General features: G+C 40.9%; 1 protein-coding gene across 1 annotated transcript in view; it reads left to right on the top strand.

The window, feature by feature from the left end:
• SLC1A1 (solute carrier family 1 member 1) overlaps positions 1–19,721 on the top strand; it is a 53,132-nt gene extending 33,411 nt beyond the window's left edge. Inside the window, exons 5-12 of the mRNA XM_069880291.1 lie at positions 3,942–3,984; positions 5,896–5,982; positions 7,354–7,538; positions 9,521–9,628; positions 14,366–14,488; positions 15,023–15,217; positions 15,715–15,849; positions 19,231–19,721. Of these exons, the coding sequence (XP_069736392.1) occupies positions 3,942–3,984; positions 5,896–5,982; positions 7,354–7,538; positions 9,521–9,628; positions 14,366–14,488; positions 15,023–15,217; positions 15,715–15,849; positions 19,231–19,474 (1,120 nt within the window). The 3' untranslated portion in view covers positions 19,475–19,721. The remainder of the gene's footprint in view (positions 1–3,941; positions 3,985–5,895; positions 5,983–7,353; positions 7,539–9,520; positions 9,629–14,365; positions 14,489–15,022; positions 15,218–15,714; positions 15,850–19,230) is intronic.
• Positions 19,722–26,732: the final 7,011 nt, after the last annotated feature.

Below are 26,732 nucleotides of genomic sequence, written 5' to 3'. Positions count from 1 at the left end.
GGTTGTGTTTAATATCTTTGTCAGTGATCGGGATGAGGGGATTCTGTGCACCCTCAGTAAGTTTGCAGACAACATCCAGTTGTGCAGGAGTGTTGATCTGCTTAAGGAAGGCACTAGAGAGGGGTCTAAACAGGCTGAACCAATGGACTGAGGCCAGTGGTATAAGGTTCAACAAGACTGAGCACTGGGTCCTGTGCTTGAGTCACAACAACCCCACGGAATGCCGCAGGCTTGGCAAAGAGTTTCTGGAAAACTGCCTGGTGCAAAAGACCTGAGGGGTGCTGGTCAACTGCCCACTGAATTTGGGCAAGCAGTGTGCCCACATGGCCAAGAAAGCCAGGAGCCTCCTGGTTTGTATCAGGAAGAGTGTGGCCAGCCAGAGTAGGGAAGTGATTGTGTCCGTTGGTGCTGGTGAGGCTACACCTTGAATCCTGTGTTCAGTTTTGGATCCCTCAGTATGAGAAGGACATGGAGGTGCTGGAGCCTGTTCAGTGGAGGGCAATAAAGCTGGTGAAAAGTCTGGAGAACAAGTGGTGTGAGCAACAGCTGAGGGACCTGGGGCTGTTTAGCTTGGGGAAAAGGAGGCTGAGGGGAGACCTTGTTGTTTTCTGTAACTACCTGTAAAGGAGGTTGTTGTGAGGTGGTTGTTGGTCTTTTCTCCAAATGACAAGCGATAGGACAAGAGGAAATGACCTCAGGTTTCTCCAGTGGAGGTTTAGGGGGGATATTAGGAAAAATGTCTTCACTGACAGGATTGTCAGTTGCTGGAACAGGCTGTCCAGGGATGTGATTTACAGCACATGATGGTATTTCAAGGACATGTAGATGTGGTGCTTAGGGACATAGTTTAGTGGTGGCTTGGCATTGGTAGGTTAAGGATTGGAGCCACTCTGAAAGGTTTTTCCATTTTGAATAATTCTATGATTCTATGATTCTGTGATTCTATGTTATGTTTCCTTTCGTAACAGGCATAGTATGCGGAAGTTTCTAAGGGCTGCGTAGTCAACAAGTTTTCTCCATCACCAGGCAATCTTATAATGAGTCTTTCCCCATCAGCATCCTGGAAAACAATAGATTCTTTATGTGGTTGGAAGAAGGAAATCCCTAGAAATGTCTGTGAAGACTTGAGCAGGTTTTCAGAGCTAATGTGTTTATAAACTAAAAAAAAAAAATCCCCAACAAAAGGGCAGATTTTGGAATAGTAGCTAAGTAGTTCCCTCAAAAAGGCTGCTATTATTTTTTTTTCACACTGTGCAATCAGTTTCTGCTCTACGTCACTAATCCTACCCAATGGTTTATTTCTGTAGAATTTTTACTTAATCTGTCATGTAAGAATCAACAGCTAGAATTGGCTTTCTCAGCATTTTTCATTTCAGGAAATGTGACTGGCTTGGGGAAATGCAACTCCAAATACACAGTTCTTTGCCGTTTATAAAATTAAACGTGCATATATGCATATACTGGATGAGGGAAAGGCTGTGGACATGCTCTTCCTGGACTTCAGTAAAGCCTTTGACACAGTTTCTCACAGCATTCTGCTTCGGAAACTGTCAGCCTCTGGCCTGGACAGGCGCACACTCTCCTGGGTGGAAAACTGGTTGGATGGCCGGGCCCAGAGAGTGGTGGGAAATGGAGTTAACTGTAGCTGGAGGCCAGTGACAAGTGGGGTCCAGCCCTGTTCAATGTCTTTATCAATGACCTGGATGAAGGCATTGAGGGCACCCTTAGCAAGTTTGTGGATGACACTAAGCTGGGTGGAAGTGTCGATCTGCTGGAGGGTAGGGAGGCTCTGCAAAGGGATCTGAACAGGCTGGACCGCTGGGCTGAGACCAATGGGATGAGATATAACGAGGCCAAATGCCGGGTCCTGCACTTGGGGCACAACAACCCTGTGCAGTGCTACAGACTGGGAGAAGACTGGCTGGAAAGCTGCCCGGAGGAGAAGGACCTGGGGGTGTTGGTTGACAGCGACTGAACATGAGCCAGCAGTGTGCCCAGGTGGCCAAGAAGGCCAATGGCATCTTGGCTTGTGTCAGAAACGGCGTGGCCAGCAGGTCCAGGGAGGTTGTTCTCCCTCTGTACTCGGCACTGGTGAGACCGCACCTCGAATCCTGTGTTCAGTTCTGGGCCCCTCACCACAAGAAGGATGTTGAGGCTCTGGAGCGAGTCCAGAGAAGAGCAACAAAGCTGGTAAAGGAGCTGGAGAACAGGCCTTATGAGGAACAGCTGAGGGAGCTGGGGTTGTTTAACCTGGAGAAGAGGAGGCTGAGGGGAGACCTCATTGTTCTCTAGAACTACCTGAAAGGAGGTTGTAGAGAGGAGGGAGCTGGCCTCTTCTCCCTAGTGACAGGGGACAGGACGAGAGGGAATGGCCTCAAGCTCCGCCAGGGGAGATTTAGGCTGGACATTAGGAAAAAATTCTTCACAGAAATGGTCATTGGGCACTGGAACAGGCTGCCCAGGTAGGTGATTGAGTCACCTTTCCTGGATGTGTTTTAAGGGATGGGTAGACGAGGCGCTGAGGGTCATGGTTTAGTGTTTGATAGGAATGGTTGGACTCGAATGATCCTGGGGGTCTCTTCCAACCTGGTGATTCTATGATTCTATGTGTATGTCTGCCTTGAAAAAGTCTCCATTGTATTTAATAGAAAATTTCTGTCATCTGGGGTACCTCTTCCCCAGCACAAATCAAAATACGTCTTATTGAGAATACTTATATTTCTCTGAGGTTTGTATGTAAGATGGTTAGGAGTCCTCAACCCCACAGCCAGTTTGGCAGTCCACAGCTTTTCGCAGCCTCTGTCCCTTCCTGCTTGGGCAGGACTAGAATGACAAGTCCTTGGATAGCTCATCTCATTCCTCATGGTCACTTGCCCATGTATCAGTGAGGGAAACTGTGCAATCAGCTGCATAAAGAAAACTATTGCAGCCTGTTATCAGTAATTTCCACATGAATGTTTCTACAAATATTCACAGGGCTGATGTAGTTCCATGCAAATGTCCTCAAAGCGATGTGAAATGTAATTAAGAGTAGCTTGGAGTTTTGCTTCAGTTTATAGCTCAGCTTCTTGTAAATGTAAGACTACATTAGGAGTTGTAGTTCTGAAAGTCTCATTTAAAGGAATTGTAGTTATTTTTCCTGTGTACTTATATTCATCGGATTTAAGATTAAAATCTAGACAGTCTTCAGTAGATTAAGGAAATTCCCAGGCTTTTACAAACTGCCCTTACCTTTGAATAAACTTTTCTTTAAATGGCTGAAAAAATAAAGGCAGGAATTTGTGAAAGATCTGGAAGGAAGATGAAGACTTCTACTTCAGCATATAAGCTGCCTGTTTCCGCACTGTATTCAATAAATGCTTTTTTCTGAAATTATTTGAATCTGAAATTGGTGGTTGGAAATGAGACACACAACCAGACTGCACTGTTTCTCATCTAATTTCCCAGTTTTTCAGTGTGTGAGGATGGTTCTTGACCATGGAGTATGCATGGTAATATTCTGTCAGCCAAGATTAATTTCTGAATTCAAAACCACAACAGAGCACATCTTACATCTGATTCTTCCAGCGTAGTGTTTAGAAGAGGTTGGAGTTGGGGTTTGGGGTTTTTTCCCCTGCCTTTATTGGACAAATCCTGTGAAAATGGCATGTCCTGTATTCCTTATGCCAATGAAGGAGTTGATGTAGCAGGAAGGAAGCCAAGGAAGTCAAATACTGAAAAATAATCCCAAAAATTCAACAGTAGGAAAACAGTTAACTGACCACTGGGGAGTCCTGAACCCTTAATTTCTTTCAGTTTTATATCTGTCTGATGGTGCTAAATACACTTATTTCTGGGTAAATGAACACAATCAGATCTGTTTTTCAAGCAGTAGATTTAGTCATTTTGGTTTTATAAGCAACTTACTCTTCCTGTTCTTAGTGTCTCTACTTTTCTAACAGGAATATGTTCCCAGAAAACATTCTCCAGGCCTGTTTCCAACAGGTGAGTTTGAATATTCCTCTTTGCTACTGTAGTTTTCATTAGTAACTAAAAAATCTTCTACTTTGATGTCCCCAAAAACTATGTTGGAGATTAATTATTTCTGAGAAGTCCAGGGGAGTCCAAGAGTATCTTGATGTCCTGTAAAAAGATTTTTTGTAAGGCATCTTGGTTTCATTTCTAGTATGATAAACACTGTTATTGGGTATTAAGTCCTTGATCATCCCTTGCAAGAAGACACTGTTTAGAAGTTGGGTGCAGAAACCAAGCAGACAAGACATTTCCTTTTGAGATAGCAGAGTTAGAAGAACCGTGTCATGAGGATCTGTCCTAAAATACCCCAGTATCTGATGGAATCTGCATAACTCACCCTGATGTGTTTCACATCTAGTGTCCATTACCAGACCTGATGATCCATCCTGAGGAACAGGCAGCCAATTGGTAGAGTCTGTTTGAGACATCTTTCATAAAAAGTGAGATTTGCAGTATGAAAGAGGAAACCGCTGTCTGTGTATCAGATTTACTTCAGATTCAGTCATCTATATGAGTAAATATATCAACTGTTTTTTGTGATGCTCTCTGTTTCCCTTTTTGTCTTCCTCAGCAGCCTCCTACCAGTCTATCTGAGGTTTCTACGTGAGGTAGTTAACCTTTCCCAGGAAACGATATTAACTGTCGTGCTGTGCACAGCACTGAATGTATTTCCACTTTATAAACCATGTAGATTTTCTTGTATGTTAATTACTGTCACCCAACACTGAGGGGCAAACAGTTTCTTTAGGGATCCTTAGCAAAATTATGACAGCACTAAATCATAATTAGAAGTAAAGCTTTATTTTCTTAACAGGATATTATGATTAGAATAGCACAGGCTTTATATTCGGAATCACATAAAATTTCTAGAAGCAGGATCAATGTAATACAATTTTATAATAGCACCACTTAGCTTACGGTTTATAATCACCTGGACCCTCTGCAGATTGGGTTGAATCTTAATGCCTGGTTTGCTGTATCAACGAAACAATCATAATCTAGACTCAAAAAAAGATGTAAAATAATACAACTCATTCAGTCCCTGGAGAGAGTGGACAATGGTGGAGGCAGCCCTGGGCACCTGGAGTGGCTGGTCTCACTGTCCAGCACCACCTTTCATCCAAGTTCCTCTTCAGGACTTGTAACAGCTTGGTTTTACAGATGGTGCTCTGGATGCTGTTTTACTGTTATGCTATATTCTGTGGTGGGGTCATTACCACCATCTGGCTGATGGATGCCTGGGACCTCCAAGGCCACTAAGGAAGATAGTAGTCAGCCTGACACCAAGGGACCTTGAGGCCAGTAGGCAGGGGAAGAAGAAATCTGTTTGGTACGTCTGCTTGGTGCATAGGAGCTTCAGGGCCTGCTAATGAGGAGAAAGGGGACTAATAAGTGAACAGCTTTGCCACAGAGAGTATTTGCCTTATATAATGGTGTTAGTTGCACTAAACTTATTACCAGGGGTCTGATTTTATAAGGTGCCTCTGCTCCACAGACCCCTCTTGAGGTGATTTTCAGCAATTCTTTCGAGACTGCCTCAGCAAAAAGTCCGCTTGCCGTTATCAGGAGCTGTATCTCATCCCCGACAAGACTACACCAGGTCCACAGCATCCCCCTCCCACCCCTCCCCATGAAGCCTCACAAGCAGAATTCATAGCATATTATCTGTGCATCACTTGTTTGATCTGCAGCATCTGAAGTACAGAACTGTGATGGTTCCCCTGAACTGGAAATAGCCTGTTTGTCTATGTTAGCTACCTTCAGGTCAAATTACTTCATTTTTCTCTTATTTTTACTGGGCAAAGGCTATGTCTTTGTCCATTCTTCAGTTTCCTTGTGTTTCTAAATAAGCTCTTCTATTTTTTAAAAAAACTTTTCCAGTATAAAACCAAACGTGAAAAAATAGAAGCTAAAACTGTCATGGATAACAAGAACTCCACATCTACAGGAGGACCTGCTGCAACACAGGTGTGGCCTTTATTATTGTATTCCTTCATAATATATAAAGTGGGGAGAAAGAAAATACAGTAAATTTGGTTTAATTGATGTGGTTAGTGAATGACAAAAGGAAGGAAATGATACATAGATAGATTTTAGCAAGGGCACAAAACTTAATAAGTAAATGCTAGAGGTGATTATGAGGATCTTCAAGTAGGTTTAAGAACACCAGAGGACTCCACTGCAAGTTAAACAATCCAAAGATAATAGATGATGTAAGAAAATAATCAACTCATATGCTCCATTAATTGTATATGCTAAAAAATTTTCAATTTGCTGAGGAATTAAAGAGAACAGTCACCATGGAAAGCCTAGATAGATATCAGCATGAGATGCTTGAGCAGCTGTGAGATGGCTGTAAGCACTGTGGAGAGAAAGGAATGGAAAATCATAATTTTTTTTAGCAGAAATCAAAAGAGCGGCAAGCATTTGTTATTTGTTTGTCACTTGGGAAAAAAAATGTAAAAAGACAGAAATGAAGAAGAGGTTTGACAAACTTTTGATGTGAGGTGTGGAATACTAATGGGTGTTGATCATTTACAAAGCGTAGAATTGCTACAGGAGAGACAGAAAGGAATTCAGTAGCATATGAACACAGTACCAAATCAATATGGGTTTTATTATACTCCTTCCAAATTTCATCTTATAGTAATGGGAACGTAGGAACATAAGCTATACCAAAAAAAAACATTGATTAAATCCTGAAGCAGGATGTAGTAAAGAATTGTACCCTTTCTGCACAAACACAGAGGAATATCTGTGAATACCTGCTTATTTAGTAGGATTTTTGTTATGTGCATCCAATTCTGCTATGAATTATGCAATTTCACTGCTTTCAGCTGAACAATAGATTTTAAACTTGGAGTAGTATTGGACATCATTACCTCAGTTCTTTTGGAACATACTGCATATATTAAATCCGGACACAAACCCTTTAGTTGCTCAGAAATAACCACAATGATTTTGTATCAGTTGTGTTTTGTTCTCCACAACAGGGAATAAGTCTTGAGTATATTGGAGACATGACTGTGGATACATAGACCTTGCCATAGTGTGTACTAGAAGTCTATAGAAAGGGCAACATAAGTTAAGGTGTGTTTTACCCCCTGCTAGGATTTGGTTAGATCCTTGCATAGCTTTGAAATACAAAACATTCAAAGACAGTTTAGTTCTGCCTTCATTCCTAAACTTGCCGACTTGGCACTGCTAGAAAGGGAATAGAGTGACTAGGGAAGAGTTCTGTTTCTTTTCAAAGAAAGATGTAAATGTGTTTTCATTTCACAACACCTTAAAGTAAATTCAGTGTTTTCATATAGTAACTCCTTTCTCTTAAATCTGTAGAACAAAACAGAGGAATACAAACTTGTGGGCACATATTCCAGCGGCATAAATGTGCTGGGGTTGATCGTCTTCTGTATTGTTTTCGGAGCGGTTATTGGGAAAATGGGAGAGAAAGGACAAGTGCTGGTGGATTTTTTCAATGCCCTGAACGAAGCTACAATGAAAATAGTTCAGATAATTATGTGGTAAGTCCAAGGACATACTGGCATTTTCTAGCAGCTTCTTTAAGTAGGTTTTGTCATTGAAGAAGTAGGAGCAGACTCATACGTTGTATTTGCTTTTGCATAGTGCTTTACAGCAAACAACTTTAAAAGAAAGGCTAGTTAATAGTTTCCTTTCTGTAGAGTTTGATCCTTTTGAGGAAACCAGATATAGGGCTTCCGCTTGCTATATACTAGAGAAACAGGTTTTTTGGTACACTAGAAACCGGAGGTTTTCAGACATTTTTGCTAGGGGGTTGTCTAAAACCAGTACAACTGCACTGATAATTTGAGGATAATTGAAGCTTTGCCACCCACATGCCCTTACCAGTCTTGAACACTATTCCCTGGTAGCCATTATATTCACAGGATTGTTGTCCTTGGAGCCAATTTGTTTTGAAATAGAAATTAATATACAAGCCACAACACAGAGCAAATTACAAAATGGTCTGCAAAATACAACTTAAAAGCATTTACCTTTTGCCTGTAGGTTTATTGAAAAAACATTCTCACAATATTCTATCATAAGATTCTCAGATGGAAAAAACAGTTTAAAAATGTAGCGACTCATCTGATAGCGTTTGGTTGGACTTCACAGCTATTCACAGAGCTTTTGTCCATGCAGACCATAATTACAGGACCAGGACTATAAGCCCACACAATCCCTTCCAGAGTTCAGTTCAACATGTGGAGTGCCTTATGCCCTTTACTACAATACTCTCCTAATAGCCATATTTCACACAAAGAGTAGCCTATCAGATCTGCCTGTTCCATGGATATCTCTGTCATCCCAGCACTCTTGAGAAGTCTATAAAACAGTAAACCTGCCCAGGGTTTAGTTGCACACTCTTTGTTACCTTTAATGAAAGGCAAATTGGTTTCTGGAAGTTGTCCTCTGCTAAGCAGCTGGCTTAATCTCAAGCTGAGTTACTGCCCCATGAATTAGGCTGCCTCAATGTGCAGCAAATTACCATTAATAATACTTAAGAATTAACACATGCCACAAATACAAGATCCTATCCATAAACTGACTGTCCATTATCTTGCATGTGCATGATGCTGTGGCTACAGGCTCCCTGTGTATCTACAGATGTGGGAGTTGTTGCCTTGAATAAGGTAAAGTTTAATGCTGTCAGCATAAGGAATTAGTTCTGCTTTCTCCAAGTTCAGGGCTCAGAAGGAAGTAGAAGTCCCTGCTTTGCACAAGATGCTGTTTTATTTGTGAGATAGCACGCATACATTTTATAAGATTAGATTATATTTCAAAATGTATAAATTTGATACAATCACAAATTTATAAATTAATTTATAGTACTCAAAGCTCTGAAGTGGCAACTTCTGTCTGTGACAGTGTGCTCATTAGTACCAAAAAGAGTGCAGTAGAGCTGTTCCTAGCATAAGTCCTGATTTTTGCCTTGAATTTTCTATAGGCAGTAGCCCATGCAGCTATTCATGTTTGTGAGGTATGGCCATGGTTTTCTGAGGGATGGGGACCTGAGGCAACACACTAATGACTGTACTGTCTCCACATGCTAGAGTCGCTCTTACTCTGTGCAGGTGACCCACATATAGTGCCCAGTGCTGCAGGGCAGCTGCGCTTAGCACAGGAGACCTTCTTTATCAGTGTGTGATTGCAAAATTCACAGGTATTGGTCTTAGCCCTGCAGACTTCGACCTCTGTGTGTTCTGTGACACCAGATCATACAGTACTTGCTAGACTATGCAAAAGGTTACAGTTACTTTAATTTTCTAATCTTGTTTTTCATCACCTCTATTGTAGTCTTGCTGCAAGTGAATAAAGTCAGTTGTGTAATAGATGATAAAAAAAGTTTTCAACTGCATAATAGAATATAAAAAAAAAGTCTTCCATTGGTTATAAAAAGTTATACTGTGCAAGAAATTATTCTGTGATGAGCACACAGTATTTCTGATAATTCATTTTTAACTGCTTTATTTTTGCTTTCTAGGTATATGCCAGTTGGTGTCATGTTTTTAATTGCTGGGAAGATAATAGCAGTTGACAACTGTGAAATCTTCCGTAAACTGAGTCTTTATATGGCTACTGTAATAACTGGGTATGTCCTCTCTTAAGGATGAAATGAAATAAGTGCAGTTTTTAGAGCTGAGTTGATTACAACTCAGTTATCCACAACACCTAGCCTCTTCTAGGTCATAAACAAAAATTCTTAACAGTGAAAATATTGTGAGGATGTGAGAGTATGTTTTGAGTGCACATTTTGCTGAATGCATACGGGGTTTTTTTAAAAGTCACTGCCTTGCATTCTGAGAAAGAAAGCAGTTTGACCGTGTATTCAATGTTTCATCTTCTCAGCTTCATGCTGAAACAGCCAGTATCATTGCATTTTTGAGAGTGGCAACACTTCTGTTAGGTACTGGAAGAAGTTGGAAAAGAATGAGGTGGTTAATTATGGCTTATCAGGGGATCCCAGCCTATTGAAAATACACAGATACCTGGATTAAGTTGGCAGCCTCCACGGGACCAAGGTGTACCAGCTCCGCTACCCAATACAAATGTGTATTAAGTGCAGTGCACAGTAAACGATGGTGAAGAGGAAACTGATCCCTTCCCACCTCAATGCAGAGCAGGCAGCTGACATCGAGAGAAGCCCCAGGGCTTACACTGTTAGTTACTCCTTCAAGGCAAAGGAAGCTGATGAAGCTGCAAAAGCAGCAGTTGCTGTCTGAATAACTTAGCCAAACTAAGTAGTTCTTCTAGACCCTTGGCTGTGTAGAACAGTAAGGAGAGGGGTAGGTTACACCTGCACTATGTGGAGCCTTGCAGGTGTGGACCCTTAAAGGGGCAATTGAACTGCTCCAAGTAATACAGGTTATAATGCAAGATCATTATATATCTCTGAGGACTATCCTACAAATAACCCTTTAAATAGATAAATGGATATTACAGTCCCAATAAGTTAAATGCATTTAAATTTCTGTCTCCAGCTCAATGAAGCAAAACTTCTAGGCATTCTTGGTTCATTGCCCTAGCATCCACTCCTATAATTCTTTCAATATACTAAGGATTTATTAATGTTTTGTCTAGAGGCTAGATCTAAAGTTGTTCAAGGACTTCTTTCACACCACTTTATGCATATGTATGCCATTCTTCAAATGTCATTCACATGCTTTCTGACAACCAGGCAGAAAGAAGGGTGATACATTAGTCATAAACACAAACTCCTCTATAAATAATTAAGAAGGATCTCTTTTTTTTTTTAATTAACTTTTGCTAGATAATCATATTTATTTCAAAAGTGTTGTTTTGTTTTATGCAAAAGCCAGTATGATTGGACTAGCTGTTTAAAAATTATTTGAGATAAAATGACTTCCTAAGTAAAAATAACAGAAATAACACTGAATCGTTACTCCTTCAAAATGTTATGGAGATGACTGCAAGTTATGTTTAGTTAGTGCATGATGCAATTTTTTGTGAATTTCCATTTAGACTTCGAGAAGAAAATGCATTCTTAAAGGATGCAAAAGTCAATGTTTACAAGAGACTGAAAATCTAGGGTCTAATATTTTCTACGTACATTTAAAATGAGGCCATGATCATAATTTAGATGAAAGTCGTTTGTAGAATAACACTATCACTCTACAGGTTTTCTGTGTTATTCACTCACATAAACTCAGAGGAGGAATATTTTTCATGGGTTATTACTGCCCTCTCACTTCAGTTTTACATCCGATAGCAAGTTTTACAGTTTTAGATCTGATAACAAATCTTATGACTGTTTACCTGTCAATGGTAACTGCATGTAGTGTAACAGGGCATATCTTCCTTAAGACATGTGTGAAGACACACTGCCTTCTTCACAGTACTTCAACTGCGAAGTAAACTACCACCACATCTAGTCTCCCATTTAGCTGGTAGCCATGGACTTGACAGGCATAACAATTTTAAGTAGGTTCGCAGGAGCAATCAGAAAGATTGAATATTCTAAGGGCACCCAGTGTTACAACCTCAAAGAGAAAAGATCTGTGTTCCACCAAACTTCCTGATTGCCATGATTTTCCGTGATGGCTGCTAGGGTAGACCTCTGCAGAGTTTGTCTCTTACAGGATGTCCTATAGTGGATGATGCTAAAGCTGTTGTGGTCAAGAGCTAACAGCACCACATTCTCTGCAAAACTAGCCATTGGGGGCATCATTTTGTAATCAGATCACAGGAGCAAAGATGACAATATACACACAAGGCTGTAGGCTGCAGGAAAGAGGTACTTGTTCTACATTTTCCAATGTGCAAGAATACCCTTTCTGCCGCCTCTCAGCAAACAGAAGAAGTTTTAGTCTTTGGCTTTTTATTTTCTTCAACACTGCTGTTCCTACTGTCATTTTGGTTTTCATCCTTATTTACTTGACATTGTCTGTTTGCGGAGTGTCCTGTTCATCAGTGTCTTCTGTAGCTGTCTCTGTATCAACCTACCTTGAAGCTTGATCCTGGAAACTACAGGTTATCTTAAACGTATTTCTTGTATTCCCTATCAAGAAAAAGTGCAACAGCCTGAAGGCTGGTGTGTCTTGTCATCCTCTTCCTTTCCCTTAACTTTCCTCTCCAGCGTGTATTCTATCTCACTTTCTTCCCAGCTTTATTACTCATGACCTTTCACATTCTCAGCCCTACCACCTCTCACCCACCATTGTCTGCAACACATCTCAGTCTCTGTGTCTCATTCAGGTCACCATGAGGGAACAGACTCCCCCCAGTGCCTCTGCTCCAAGTGGCCACTAAATCTCTTTGGCTTCTCACTTACGATGGTGACAATGTCAGGACAAGGGCATGTTAGCAGTCACACAGAGGGGGAAAATCAAAGTATGGGGCATAGTACAACTGCCAAAGGAGTCACAGCCTGATGTGGGAAAAAAAAAAAAAACCAAAACCAAAACAACCCAGACTCTTGCCTGTGCCTTTGTCCTTTCTGAAAGCAGCAAAGCAGCTGCTTATCTAGATGCTGTAAGGAATGCCAGTTTGGGATTCTGAGGGACGAGCATCTTCCTGTTTTAAAACTGAGCACTACTAGAGTTTCTCTTTTCAGTTGATTATAATATTTGGTATAAAGTTTTCTGCTGTTTGCTGTGAGTTGTGTTTTATGCATGAAAATGAATATTACTTTGAATTCGTTTCAGTAAAATCAGTAGTAGCAAAGCAAATATGCATAAATACTTTATTTGGGGTAATACTATGTTCATGCTGCCACTATAAAGATGCATGCACATATAAGTTTCTGAAAATAAAGGTTTGGAAGTCAGTATGCTTCTAGACATAGAAATACTTGAAATTTTTTGTCTCATCAGCATTTTGCTAAAGACACGTAACAATACCCGTTCCTCCTTATATTTTTTCTATATGTTCTGCAGAATTCAGTTTGTTCTCAGGCACCATTATATAAATCGTTTGATTTCTTTCTAAAATTCTTCCCAAAATTTTATCAATACATTTGCATGCTGCTATTTACATTCCACTAAATAAACCAGTTGTTGACATAGAGAATGAAAACATTAATGGTGCTTGCTTTTAAAAAGATGATTTTTCCAAGGAAACAAATAGTTAGGTTATGCAGATGATTTATGACACTGGTGTGGATTTCTGTAGTGTCGCTACTGCTCTCTTAATGGCGTATTTTTGGGGAGAACAAATGGTACCATGATTTATTGCTGTCTTTGTCAGCTGCTCTGAAATCATAAAGACCATTACAACACAGTAATGTTTGCAAGAACATCTTGTGAGGATAGAATAAAAATCCCAAGGTCATACATGACAACATTTCTGGGATTCATCTTTCCAGGCTGTGGTAATTTCTTTTCACAAGAAGCTGATGCTGCTATAATTTCTTGCAACCTTGGAACATAGGAAATATTTCACACCCCTTTCATATAGGTTTCATTTCAAATATACTTAGAGCAGATTTTTTGCCTCTAATCTTAATGCTCACAAAACTCTGTGTTATATGAACAATGTTCAAAATTAATGCCCAAGTTGAAGGCTGAATTTGTCCCTGAGACCCACACAAATGTCAAGGCAAATGCATAAGCATCTAAATTCAAGAGGTCAGTTTAATCTTTTACACATCTACAGACTTGATTTTAAAAATTAATAGTTTCAAAAGACAGTATTTCAGCGTCTTACAAGATTAAAGAGGGTGAGACTACATATATCTCATTTGCTTAGCCTGGAATGCCTCACTACATTTTAATTGTAGACCTAATTTTACACAGTTTTTCACAAAGCAAGTGTGTAATTTTTTTAGGATCACGTTTGAAGTTTCTGCAGAAAGATGTGGAATTCATCTGTCCCTAACTGGAAACCATAGTTATCTTTAATTTCAAAATGTGTTCTGCAATAAGAACAGAAGAACTTGGAAAAGTAGTTTAGTCTGCTTTTGTGTTTTGTCTCTAGTCAGCATTGTAAGGATTAGCAAGAGATTGGAGTGTTTTACTATATTTCAAATCTCCTTCTACATATCAGTTTAAATATTATTTATTACTTTAGTTTTCTCGTCTTCATCAATTTAAAATTATTTCCAAAATATTGGTTAATTCTTGTTCTACTTTGGAAAGAGAAGCAATTAATAATCTCTTTCTCCTTTCCAAAAGGAAGTATGGAAGAGCATTAGTCTACACTTTCTTAAGGTGACATAGTCTCTAGATTTTGAACATATGCGTCATTAAGGCCACCTTTAGTCTTTCAAAAGTGTACTTGAGGACAGAACTAGATACCTGTTATCACCACCTTATTAAAACAAGGCAATGAGATGGATCCATTTCTTTAACTAGTCTGTTTTATTTTGCAGACTTGCAATCCATTCCTGTATAATTCTGCCACTGATCTACTTAGTAATAGTAAGGAAAAATCCTTATCAGTTTGCCATGGGGATGGCTCAAGCACTTCTGACGGCCCTCATGATTTCTTCTAGGTAAACAAAAGAAATATTTATTTTCCATAGTGTTCTTAGTAGTAATTGCATTGTTTGTGCTCTGATTTTATTGCTACTTTGTTACATACTCTGATTTCACCTAGCCAATTCTAAATCCCTCGGAAGTTGAAATACTTTCCTCATTATTTCTGGAGTACCCAAAGGGGCACTAGGGATTGTGCTGGCCTTACAGCGAACAAGAGTCTGTCCCTCCTTGGAGGAGACAGTTCTTCATCGTCCTGTCCATTAGTCACAGGCTTGCTAGAATTTAAGCTGTTGCGCTGTTTCTGTGAGCATGTGATGATGATTTTACCATGTATTTTTGAGGATAACTAAGACCTTGTTGTTCCTTACCATAATTAGAAGAAGTAACAAAAGTTATGTTGCATTAAAAGCCAGATCTCACTTTCATGTTGCAGCCTTCCTGCATGTTTCCATTTCAGTCCTAGAGCAGATCGGGCTATGAGGAAAAAGGGGTATGAGAGAAACGGTGTGCAAGCCTGTGCTTACTTTGTATGTTTATCTATGTGCCAGTTCAGCAACTTTGCCTGTCACCTTCCGGTGTGCAGAAGAAAAGAACTTTGTTGACAAAAGAATTACCAGGTTCGTTCTTCCAGTTGGAGCTACCATCAACATGGACGGCACAGCTCTTTACGAAGCAGTAGCAGCTATATTTATTGCACAACTGAATGACATGAAACTGGATATGGGCAAAATAGTTACCATTAGGTAAGAATAAAGCCCTCACATGCATTTTGTTGGAGGTGTTTTTTCAATGAGTACATTAACTTCAGATACCCCATGAGAAAGTGGAACTACTATTCACAGCACAGAAGTAGCAGAAACATTCTTACTTTTTGGTCCGAGGCTGTTCCTGTGCCATTTTATGAGGAGGTAGAAAGGGCCAGGACATGCACCATTGTGGAAACTGCTGTTTTTCTTCCACTGCAAACACTCGCAAAGCAGCTTGGCATCTACCAATGATCTGTCCAGTTCGCTTGTTAGTCATGCGTTACCTGTTATTTTGCAGTGTAACCGTAACAGCATTTATAATGACTTGTTCCTTAAACTTGTCACCAGACTTTGAGTAGATATGTTTGAGAGGAAAACTGGAACATTTGGACTTCTTTCTTGCAGTGAAAAAAAACTATTTGTGCCAGAAAATAAGAGTTTCTGTGAACAACATGTATTGTAAATGCTTTTTCTGGGCTTTGTTTGGGATTTAGTGTCACAGCTACAGCAGCCAGCATCGGGGCTGCAGGTGTCCCCCAAGCCGGACTTGTCACCATGGTGATTGTACTGAGTGCTGTCGGACTGCCCACAGAAGATATTACTCTCATCATTGCTGTTGACTGGCTTCTGTAAGTTTAAGGCACTTAATATTTAAATCTTTCTCCTTAGTTTTAATGTTTACTTAAGTTGTATGGGAGCATGGTTGAGTCGCCTTCCCTGGAGGTGTTTAAGGCACGGGTGGACGAGGTGCTAAGGGGCATGGTTTAGTGTTTGATAGGAATGGTTGGACTCGATGATCCGGTGGGTCTCTTCCAGCCTGGTTATTCTATGATTCTATGATTCCATGTGGGTCTGAGAAAGAAGGTAACAAAATTATTTAGCACTGCTGCAGGAACTAGACAACAGCTCTTCTAATGGACAGGCTTGTTCAGTATAGAGTTGAATGTAGTAATGGATCTAATTCTGAGAGAAGTCCAACTGCAAGGTGTAGCAGTGAGTAACCTCACATCCAGAGATGCCATCAACCTTAAACCAGTGGCCATTAATAAATTATTAACGTGACACTCGGGAAAGACAAATCTGCCAGTACTGAGGACTGCCTCTCAAGTGTCTCAGCTGCCACAATATTGTGCTAAATACAAACACCATTCATAGCAATCAGATGCAGTCACAGACAGAACATCACAGCTGCTTTCCACAAAGCACGTAAAGTCCATGCACTGTTGAAAAGCAAGTGAACTAAGCAAAACTGACCCTTAACTCCACAGGCACACATATGGCAGGCTGTATGGGGGTCTGTGCTGGCAGCGTTATTTTGCTAGGGCTGGTCTTTACTGAGATTTTTTCAAAGGCCCAGCAGCTTGATCAACAAGAACGCACACACAAACAGAAGGTGTTCCTTATGCCTGATCTGAACCATCTCACCTCGGAGCACATCAAAACCCCAAAGACCTATTAAGCAGCTCTTTCTGGAGAGAAACATTTTCACCAGTAATCTTCTCTCTTCAATTTACACTGAGGTGTTTCTCTGCTACTTTTGCAAGGAATCACAGAGTGCGTTCTGGAGTTGAGAAGGACATCAGCACTGAGTTTTGTCCCATGATTCACTGGGAAGTAATAACAAGATTCACAAGTTAAAGAGTATAACTTTAGTTTGTAATACACCTTTTTTTCCTTCTAAACCGAGCATTAGCACTCAGCCCAAGGTCTTGTTCACCTGCAGTAACTCAACATGGATGATATTTCATTGCTATCAATGCAGAGATCTTAATCATTACATGATCTTCTTCTTATGCTGATATTTACACTGAAGGTAAATGCAAAGCTGTTACTCCCCTACCCTTTCCTATCAATTTCTTGAAGGCTTTCTGGCAGCATCCTATGTATTTCACAGATATATATATATAATAGATTTGATTATGTAACTCAATTTGCAAGCTGTAGAGAGAAATGCCAGCCTTCAGAAAACCAGGGCTGTTGAATGGATCCAAGAATCAATTCAATTTCTGTATAAGCATAATTGTTCAGAAAAAAAACAGCTCCAGCCACAAGTACATTCTCTCCATCAACTGTCTGCAACGGCATCTAATAGGTTTGTTTTCTGTGTTGCACAATCATTTCCTTTTCTTCAGCTTTCTTCTTTACCCAGTCGGCATTTAGTTTTGTTAAGGATGGTAAAGATCAGTACAAACTGCTGGCTCAGAGCAGGTAACTGAAGAAGAGTGTAAGAACAGACGTGTATTTGTTCTTTTCCCAAAACATTCTCCCAGGCTCCTGCAGCTTACAGAGTTCCTGAGCTAGAGGTGGTTTTTGTTTTAACAGTTCTCAGTAGATTTCTTTTTCTTCTATGAATGCTTCAGTGCTTTCAGGACCCATATAAACTTTTAGATTTCCACAAATCCCATGGAGAGGAATTCCATAACCTAATAATGTGTTGCACCGAGACATTTAATCTACATCGTAATCATTTTATTCAATGCCAACTCCTTCTTTTAAGGGATGGAGAGAGAGAAAAAGAGAACAGTAATTTCCTGTTTCTTACAGTAATCACGATCTCATCTGCACTTTGAAAGTCCACAGTTTATGTGATTCTTAGGCACCATATGTATACATGGAAGCTACCCGTTCCATCATTAAACAGGGGTGGAATTCAAGATGTTTCTGATTCTAACTGAGATACTTTACAGATTAAAGTGTCTTGCTGTATAAAGCAAATTAAAGATTAATTCAATGTACCAGGGATAACGGCCAGTGCATTTTGCACCTCAGCAGATGGAATGCATGTCATGATGCCACGTAGATCATTAACGCTTTTGCCTTTTGTACTTGATGCCTAAAATATTATTTTGAAACCTGCTAGTAGTGGCTAATTACCAATCCTCTAGTTAATTCCAAACTTACCGAAGTTTTATTCTATAGGCTTAAGGAATACTTACATGTTTCTAATGAAGAACAGAAAAAAATTGAGAACAGAAATATTGAGAAAGATGAGTTTCCAGTGCTATTAATTTCCTTGTTTGTCACATTGATCCTACCAGAATTCTACTTTACCATTCTCTCTTTCTTTCTCTACCATGCATTTCCTTTCCAAGGGAAGAACACACAGGCATTTTTAGCACTGGTGATCAGTGGTTGTAGAAGAAGAATAGATATATGAAACACACCGAGTCACTTCACTATTGTTTTTGCAGTCCCTTCTATTTGTGAATATATCCTCCTCAATATCTCTCTACAGAGCAGCTGTGTAGCTAAAAAGAAGGCTGGAGATAAAAACAGGAAAGCATGACCTTCCACTCTCCCTACCTTAGTTCAGTGCCAATTTTCAAACTGTGCTGTATTGCATGGTTTTGTTGCTCCTCTGCTAATTAGTGGCAGATTTTTGGGGCCTACAAGTCAGATTTCTGCTTGCAGAAAAATCAACAGTGCAGAAATATCACATTTCTTTAGGTGACCTGCTTATTACAACGTTGTACTTCAACCCTTTAACAAGGAGAGGCTAGTCTTTCCCATTTCCAGGGCTTGGGACAGAATGCTGAAGATGTTGGGTGAGGCACTCCTCTGGTGGAGGAAATGACTGTTAGAAAGGCAAAAAGCACAATGCAGACTCCTCTGTTGCACCCCACAATATCTCCTCCCAACAAAAGCAGTCTCATTACAAAAAGAACCATCTCTGCAGCCTACTCCAGGGCCTGAGAAATGATCACTACAACATTTTGTAAGTTTGTGTGCATCAGTATTATTACTGATCCAAAGCATTAGTGACATGACTTGCAGTTTCACACATCCTATGCCAAGTAATTTGTCATGAAAATGACTGCAAGTTTCTTCAAATACACGTGAAGGAAATTGTTTCTTGTTCTACAAGATTTTTTTCTTTTAATTGCAGAATTACTCTGAATCTGCACTGGATAAGAAATAGCTCTGCATTTGTTAGGATAGTTTACTTTTGCTGAAAGGATTTTCTAAGTAACATGCATAATAGTTTGTCTGATAACGTTTTTATTCCATAGGGATCGATTCAGAACAATGGTGAATGTCTTGGGGGATGCCTTTGGTGCAGGGATAGTGGAGAAGCTCTCTAAAGAGGAGCTGGAGCAGATGGATGGCACCTCTCAAGTCAACATAGTCAATCCTTTTGCCTTGGAAACAACACCTGGTAGTAGTGAAAGAGAGACCAAGAAATCATATGTCAATGGAGGCTTTGCTGTAGATAAGTCTGATGACATATCCTTTACACAGACATCTAAGTTCTAAAATCAGCAACTTTCAGGTGAAACAGGAGATCTAAAGGACATGGCCATATGCAGTGTCTCAAAAAGCTTAATAAATAATTTGAGAATTAATTACATCCCACATGGATTTGATTTACCACACAAACTCTGATTCTCCTCACCAGTTCTGCCCCCTTCTCATCATCTCTCCTAACAATTTGGACTCACCACTTTTAGTCCTTGCTTTCAGGTTGAATAAAGAGATAGTTGTAAAATACATTTGTGGGGGTTTTTTTAAGACTATATAGTATTACTGAGGCTATGAAATGCCTCTTTAGAATCAGCATGCTTATAAATGGGGATCTTAGCTGTGACAGTCAAACATGTTTTACTCAGGAGTAGCACAGCATTCCACATCTTACCCACACTACAAAGCACCTGTATGAAATCCCTTTTAGCCTCCTTGCCTTCTAAACAGGTTGTACTGTACTTGACACCTACTGTAACTTGACCACATGCCAAAATACTCATTTCTGCAGCTGAGAGGATACAACCTGGGTAACTCAGGAAGGAACAGGTCAGAAAGGTTTTGTAATAAGTATTTTACTGTGAACAGGGTTTCATTTTTCTTTAATTATAAAATAAATGGGCATAGAAGAATTTCCAGTGTTTATGTAGTTAAGCTTCCCAATGCCTTTCATGTGAGTGCCAACTGCTGCAATTGGCCTCCAGGTGTGAAATAAATTGATGGGGATTTGATTTTCTGGCATTTGAAGATTTTTTTGTAAAGTGATACTTCACCAATTTAAGTCCACTTTGATGGCCTTTAGTACATTTCCATCAGAAGTAGAAAAAAGTTCATTTACTGTTGTTCACAGTTCACAGTATTCTAACCAAATATTAATCAGCCCAAAAGTAGGCAGAAATGAAAATAGACTATATAGCAATGCACAATGCAAATTCTAAACCTTTTCTTCTTTGAATGAAAACAATTATAATATCCAGAATATAGGAGGCATACGTTTTTCTAGAAAGAAGCCACTGTCACTGAACTTCTTACACAAACTGCTTGGTATTTTTGCTCCTTGGTTTAGTTTGCCAGTTGAACATGCAAGTTCGTAGCTGCAACACTACTACAGCGCCAACATATCAGCTGAACTGTACCTTAGAAAGCCTTTCTGGATGCAGAACATCATGTATTCAGGTGGCTTGCTATAGGATAAGAAGCATCAAGTACTTCCTCATGATAAAGCTCCATTTTGTAAAACATTTTATAGAAGATTTTCATGGTGCAAAAATCATTCCCTCAAGGGAGGAGTAGCTGTAACAAATTCTTTTGCCTTGCACGTTAAAGTCATGAGCCATTTTATATGTAAAGTAAACTGAAATTCATATACAGTTCTTTGTTCATAAGTAAGCTTGTGGTAAACCTGGTATTGCATTCTCATGCTAACAAAAAAACCTTCAAGTTCCTCCAGCGTTAGGTACTTGATTACATCCTACAGTTTTGTATTTAAATAAACCAGTAGCGTGCCAAAGAGAATTGATTAAGAAAAGAAACTATTTACTGTAGGTTTTGATAAATTGCACCTTAACAAATCAACAAGACATAACACTGTATTTAAATTAAACATTGTAAGGTATATGGAAGTCCTAATCTAAGTATTGGTATGTTTATACAAAATAAAGAAAATGTACAGACTTAGTAAACGGTCTTTTACCTGTGCAGAAATAATACAAAGTCTTTACTTCTACAGCTTTGCTTATGGGAGGAAAAAACTCAACGGTTTCCACAACCAGCCAATAATCTATGCTTTGTCTTTGCTTTGCTTTTTTTGAATCACTCTTTTTTTGATCACCCTGTTAATGTAGTCCCCCTGCTATGATATACTGTGAAGTGTTCCTAATGTGTTCTAAATAAATGATTATTCTGTTTACTGTTGTTTTAGCCTACTGTCCTCTGCTAACTGGAGAATATTAAGTTCCTATGGCTATAGCAAAAAAAGCAGAACTGGTTGAATAAATTTTGTAGCCCTTTATCTGAATGCTGAACTAACAGCAGTGAAACCCAATGCTGGTGCTGCAGCCAAGTTTTTAGAGTTCCTGCTGTATGAGAGAGTACACATGGCTCATTCAGATAAGGAGTCTGAGCAAGAGAATGACTGGTGGAACCACACCCTGAGCTTCCTGAAACAGGAATAGAGACAGCAAGCAGAAAAAGCCCCTCATCAAACCAATTCAGTACCCTTCCCCCACCAGGATGTAGGCAGGGACTTAAAGAGAAGGAGTGAGTGGAAGCAACTCCACCAGTGGGGCAGAAAACAAACCCCCTCCTTGCCCACACTCCCCAGGTTCCTCTACACAATAGATAAGAGGCTCTAGATGTGGAAGACTGATGAGGGGAAAATGTGGGTGCCAATCCATCTACATCACAGGAAGGGCCAAAGCCAGAATGATGCCCCACCTCCCCCATATTAACACAGCTGCCACAAGGAGGATAAGGTGAGTCAGTTGTAGAAGACTCTGCTGAAAGGAACAGAGGGTCCAATAGGCCATACAGACCATACTCACAGGGAAGTCTGATGCCTCCCAGGAGCCCAGCTAAGGGTTATTGCTAGGAAACTCCTCAGTCTGGTAAGGCCCTCAATCTACTGCCTGGTACTGCTTTTCCATGTGGGAGGTGACAAAGCTGCAGTACATGGCCCAAGGGTGATTTAAAGAGATTTTAGGGTCTTAGGATGGCTAGTGAGTGAATCTGGGGCCCAGCTGATTTTTTCTTCCCTCCTCCCAGTTACAGGCAGTGACATTGGAAGGATCAGACGGGTCCAGTCTATTAACACTTGGCTCCATGGCTGGTGTCACCATAATAACTTTGGGGTTTTTGACAATGAGATGACCTACACAGCACCAGGTTTACAGGTGTCAGAGTCACCTTTCTCAAAGCGGCGGAGGGTCTTGGCTCAGAAGCTTGCAGGGCTCATTGATAGGGCTTTAAGTTAGATGTGAATGGGGAGAGGGATAATATCAGCCCTGCCTGTGACAAGTTGTGGAGGACAGACAATGTGGGTGCTGGAGGGATGGGGTGCCAGTATGGAACCTCCTCCTGCTGCCCCAGGGTGTGCTGGGGATGTTGTAGCACAGTTGAAGTCCTGTGGAAATGAGCAGGAGGCTCCTGAGGTAGTAGCTGCCAGGAGGGAAACTTCCGTGGAACACCTTAAGGGAAGTAAGGGGTGATCAACTGAGAAGGTGATGCAGCCAACAGCCCAGCTGAAATGCCTCTATAGCAACACATGGAGCTTGAGCAACACAGCAGAGGAGCTGGATGCTAGTGTGCTGCTAGAAAACTATGATCTGATTGCCGCCACTGAAACTTGGATCCCATGACTGGAGCGTGGCTATTCATGGCTACAGGCTGTTCAGAAGGGAAAAACTAGGAAGGAGGAGTAGAAGTATTGCCCTCTATGTCAGAAAATGAACTGAGTGAGAAGAGCTGTCTTTGAAGAATAGCTATAAACATGTTGAAAGCTTATGGTGAGAATAAAAAAACAAGGTAACAAAAGGAACCTTTCTGGCTGGTGTCTACTACAGGCCACCTTATCAAGGAGACCCTACTGATGAAGCCTTCCTCCAGCTACAGGAGGCTTCACACTCACAAGCTTTCATCTTACTAGGGGTCCTCAACCACCCTGACATATGCTGGAAAATTAGCATGGCAAGCTGAAGGCATTCCAGGGTACTCCAAGAGTGCATTGAAGATACTTTCTTAACCCAGGTAATAGACATGCCCACCCTAGGGGATGCAGTACTGGACCTAATGGTCACCAGTGCAAATGAGCTCATCGGTGACATCAAGATTGGACGCAGCCTGGGCTGCAGGGATCACACATTGGTGGAGTTCAAGGTCCTGAGGGATACAGGACAGGTGAGAAGTATAGTCAGGACCCTAAATTTTAGGAAAGCAGACTTCCAGCTCTTCAAGGAGTTACTCAGTAGGAACCCCCTGTGAAACAGTCCTCAGGGATGAGGGAGCAGAACAGAGCTGGCAAATGTTTAGGGATGCTCTCCATTGAGCAGAAGAGCGCTCAGTCCTCAGATTTAGGAAATCAGACAGGGAAGGGAAGAGAACAGCGTGGCTGAGCTGAGACCTGCTGGTCAAACTGAAGAGTAAAAGGGAACTGCACAGGCAGTGCAAGCAGGGAGAGGGAACCTGGGAAGTGTATAGGGACGCTGCCCAGTTGTGTAGGAATCAGATCAGGAAGGCCAAGGTGCAGCTGGAGCTGAACTTGGCAAGGGAAGAGAAGACTAACAAGAAGGGCTCCTACAGGTACATCAACCAAAAAAAGAAAGTTAAAGAAAGCATATCCCTGCTGGTGAACAAAAATGGTGACCTCGTATTAACAGACAAGGAGAAGGCTGAAGTACTCAACAACTGCTTTGCATCAGTCTTCACTGACAGCAGCTCTCCTCACCCCCCTTGGGTTGACAGACAACAGGATGGGGACCAGGGGGCTAAAGCCCCTCCCACTGTAGGGGAGGATCAAGTCCATGACCATTTGAGGAACTCGAACATATATAAGTTTATGGGACCTGACAAGATGCATCCCAGTGTCCCAAAGGAATTAGCTGATGTGGTGGCCAAGCTGCTCTCCATGATATGTGAAAAGTCATGACAGTCAGGAGAAGTCTTATTGTGCCCATTTTTAAAAAGGGAAGAAAATACTGCCCAGGGAAGCTGTGGCTGCCCCATCCCTGGGGATGTTCAAGGCCAGGTTGGATGGGGCCTTGGGCAGCCTGGTCTGCTGGGAGGTGTCCCTGCCCATGGCAGGGGCGTTAGAACTGGATGATCTTTAAGGTCCCTTCCAACCCAACCCAGTCTATGATTCTATGATTATTGGCAGCCATATGGAAGGCCATTCCCTGCTGGCTGACAGGGAAGAGTTTGTCAGTGGCTATTCCATTTGCCCTGGACCTGTCTCTAGATGAAGAATGTGCAATCACTATTGTCAGATTAAAACAAGAAACCTGTGCACTTTGCAGAGGCTTTGATCTCTACTGTTAATATGGTTAGGTATGGGGTATTTGACGACGCGACAGAAATAAATCAGTGGCAAAACGTATTCTTCAGCTGCGTGTAAGGATGGACATTGAACAGCTTCCTTGTGTGGCCACCTACACCAAATAAATATTTCTTGGTATTTATGTGAGCAAATGGCTCCCTAGGGCCAATGCTTCTCCAGGACGAGCATGTACAGTTTTGAATAGTAAAACTCACCTGGTTGCCCCAGGAAGAAATACGCTTGTGTTATCTTAGTTTACTTGTGCATTCTTCTAATACTGTGTGTGCACGCAATCCAGCACCTTCTGAACTACACGGTCAGAGGCCTCAGGAGTCTCAAGGTGCTTTTCCACTTCTGTCTGCACAGAGAGCACAAAGGCAAAAAAGCTCACAGGGCAATTACACCTTCACTTTGACCGTCCCAAAGCAGGTTGTCAGTGTCAACCTGACACTCTGAAATTCCCAGAAATAATTTTGCAGAGTCCAAAAGGCTATTGTTTTGTTCACGAAGGGAGAGAAGCTAGTAAAATCATAGAAATTTATCTTTCCATTAAGAGCTCTTTGTAATATGGACAAATGTTATTTGTCCTGTCACCAAGAAGAACATCTCTGGAGACCACTAGTGTGGACAATTTGGACCTGGGTAAGAACCATGTAAGCTTCACATCTGATTTTGTCATAGTGGTGGGCGATTCATGATCCTATAAACATCTGATGTGAAAACCGTCTCTCCTTAAGTAGTCCCTCTTTCGTTGTGTTGTATAATACAAATATCCAAAGTGGTCCCTGCTAACGGGTTCTGGTCATTTTCATAGCAGCATTTGTTACAGCCATGGAATAGGGGAAAAAAACCCACCAACACATTAAATTCAAACACTTTTGTCATCTCAGCAGTTACTGCATAGTCATGCAAGAAGCAAGATCCTATTTGACATTCATCACCTAGTAATGCCTGACAGATCCGAATATTTTCCTTTTCAGCCCCATATATATATAAATGCCTTTGAAGGGTGCCATATATCTCTTTTTCCTGAAATGACAGCCATCTGAAGGAAGAGTGCTACTATGTTAGGTTTAAGGAACATAAACTAGCACATGGCCATGCAAGTGGAGGCCAGTGTAATGCACTGTGATGGAACTTCACCTTCACGTTTTCACTGTCTTCTTTCTCACAGAATGTGTGATGGATTATCTCATTCCTATATGATTTCAAAAGCTTTTTGTCTTGCTGGCAACAGAAACTCAGCCGGTTTTGCTAGTCAAAAATCTTCTGACTAGCTGTGTGCCAAAATTGGAACTGCTTTTTCTCTTTAAGCATCATTGTTGTCCAACCCATAACATTCCAGTGATGGAAGAGGTCCCATATAAATTTGTTTTTCAGCAGCGTTGAAAAAATGGGGGAAATAACCTTTGCAGCCTTCAATACCCGAAGTCTGAGGAGGGTTGCTTAATTTATTGGGTAGAAAATGTAACAAGTCACTGAAATGTATACTCAGACTGGGTGCCTCTATGCATATGAGTTCACTGCGTTTGGTGATAAACTCTACATCCACTCTTGCCTTCAGAAGCTGACTAACAATGAAGGAGCCATCCAAGCCTTTGGCACTGAGTGCTGGGGAAGTGTAGCCCTGAATCTTTGTGTCCATAAACAACTGAATGAAGTCTGTAAGACGTGTGTCCTCCCATTATCACTCAGTTTTCATTTCTGCCCCTTCTTTTTCATCCCAAGGGGTGTGTGGAGCTAACTCCTTGTCAAAAATGTAGCTTGGGTTATATGCCCCAGTATGCTGCATGTATTACACATCATAGATAATATAGTCCTGTTCTGCTTCTGGGGTTTTGATCAAAGGCACCAAGCACTAGTGCTAGTTTACATTACAGATTTATTCACACCACAGCCCACACTTCCTCACTTTACTTTTGTGATGGTTTTCTACATATGCTTTACATTTTTCACAGAAAATCTTAGTCAGACAATTTGGTTGAGGCCTTATGCCCCTGCAAACATTTCCCCAATCTGCACAGTGCCCTCCAGCTGGGGCACCTTGTCTGTCCCCAGGTTAACTGCACAGCCATGAGCAAGCAGAGCCAGCAATAATATTTACAGCTATGGCCATGGTTATACAATGTATGACAAATTTCACTTAAGTTTCTCACCCCAAATACCTTCCTGACACCCTTAACACCATAATAACATTAATTACGTAAAAGGAAGAAACAGATCTTGCAATACCGAAGCCTGTGA

Source organism: Phaenicophaeus curvirostris, chromosome Z (genome assembly GCF_032191515.1).
Source record: "Phaenicophaeus curvirostris isolate KB17595 chromosome Z, BPBGC_Pcur_1.0, whole genome shotgun sequence".
Taxonomy (NCBI): domain Eukaryota; kingdom Metazoa; phylum Chordata; class Aves; order Cuculiformes; family Cuculidae; genus Phaenicophaeus; species Phaenicophaeus curvirostris.
Note: the sequence above shows the minus strand (reverse complement) of the source record. Positions and strands in the feature narration are given on the sequence as shown.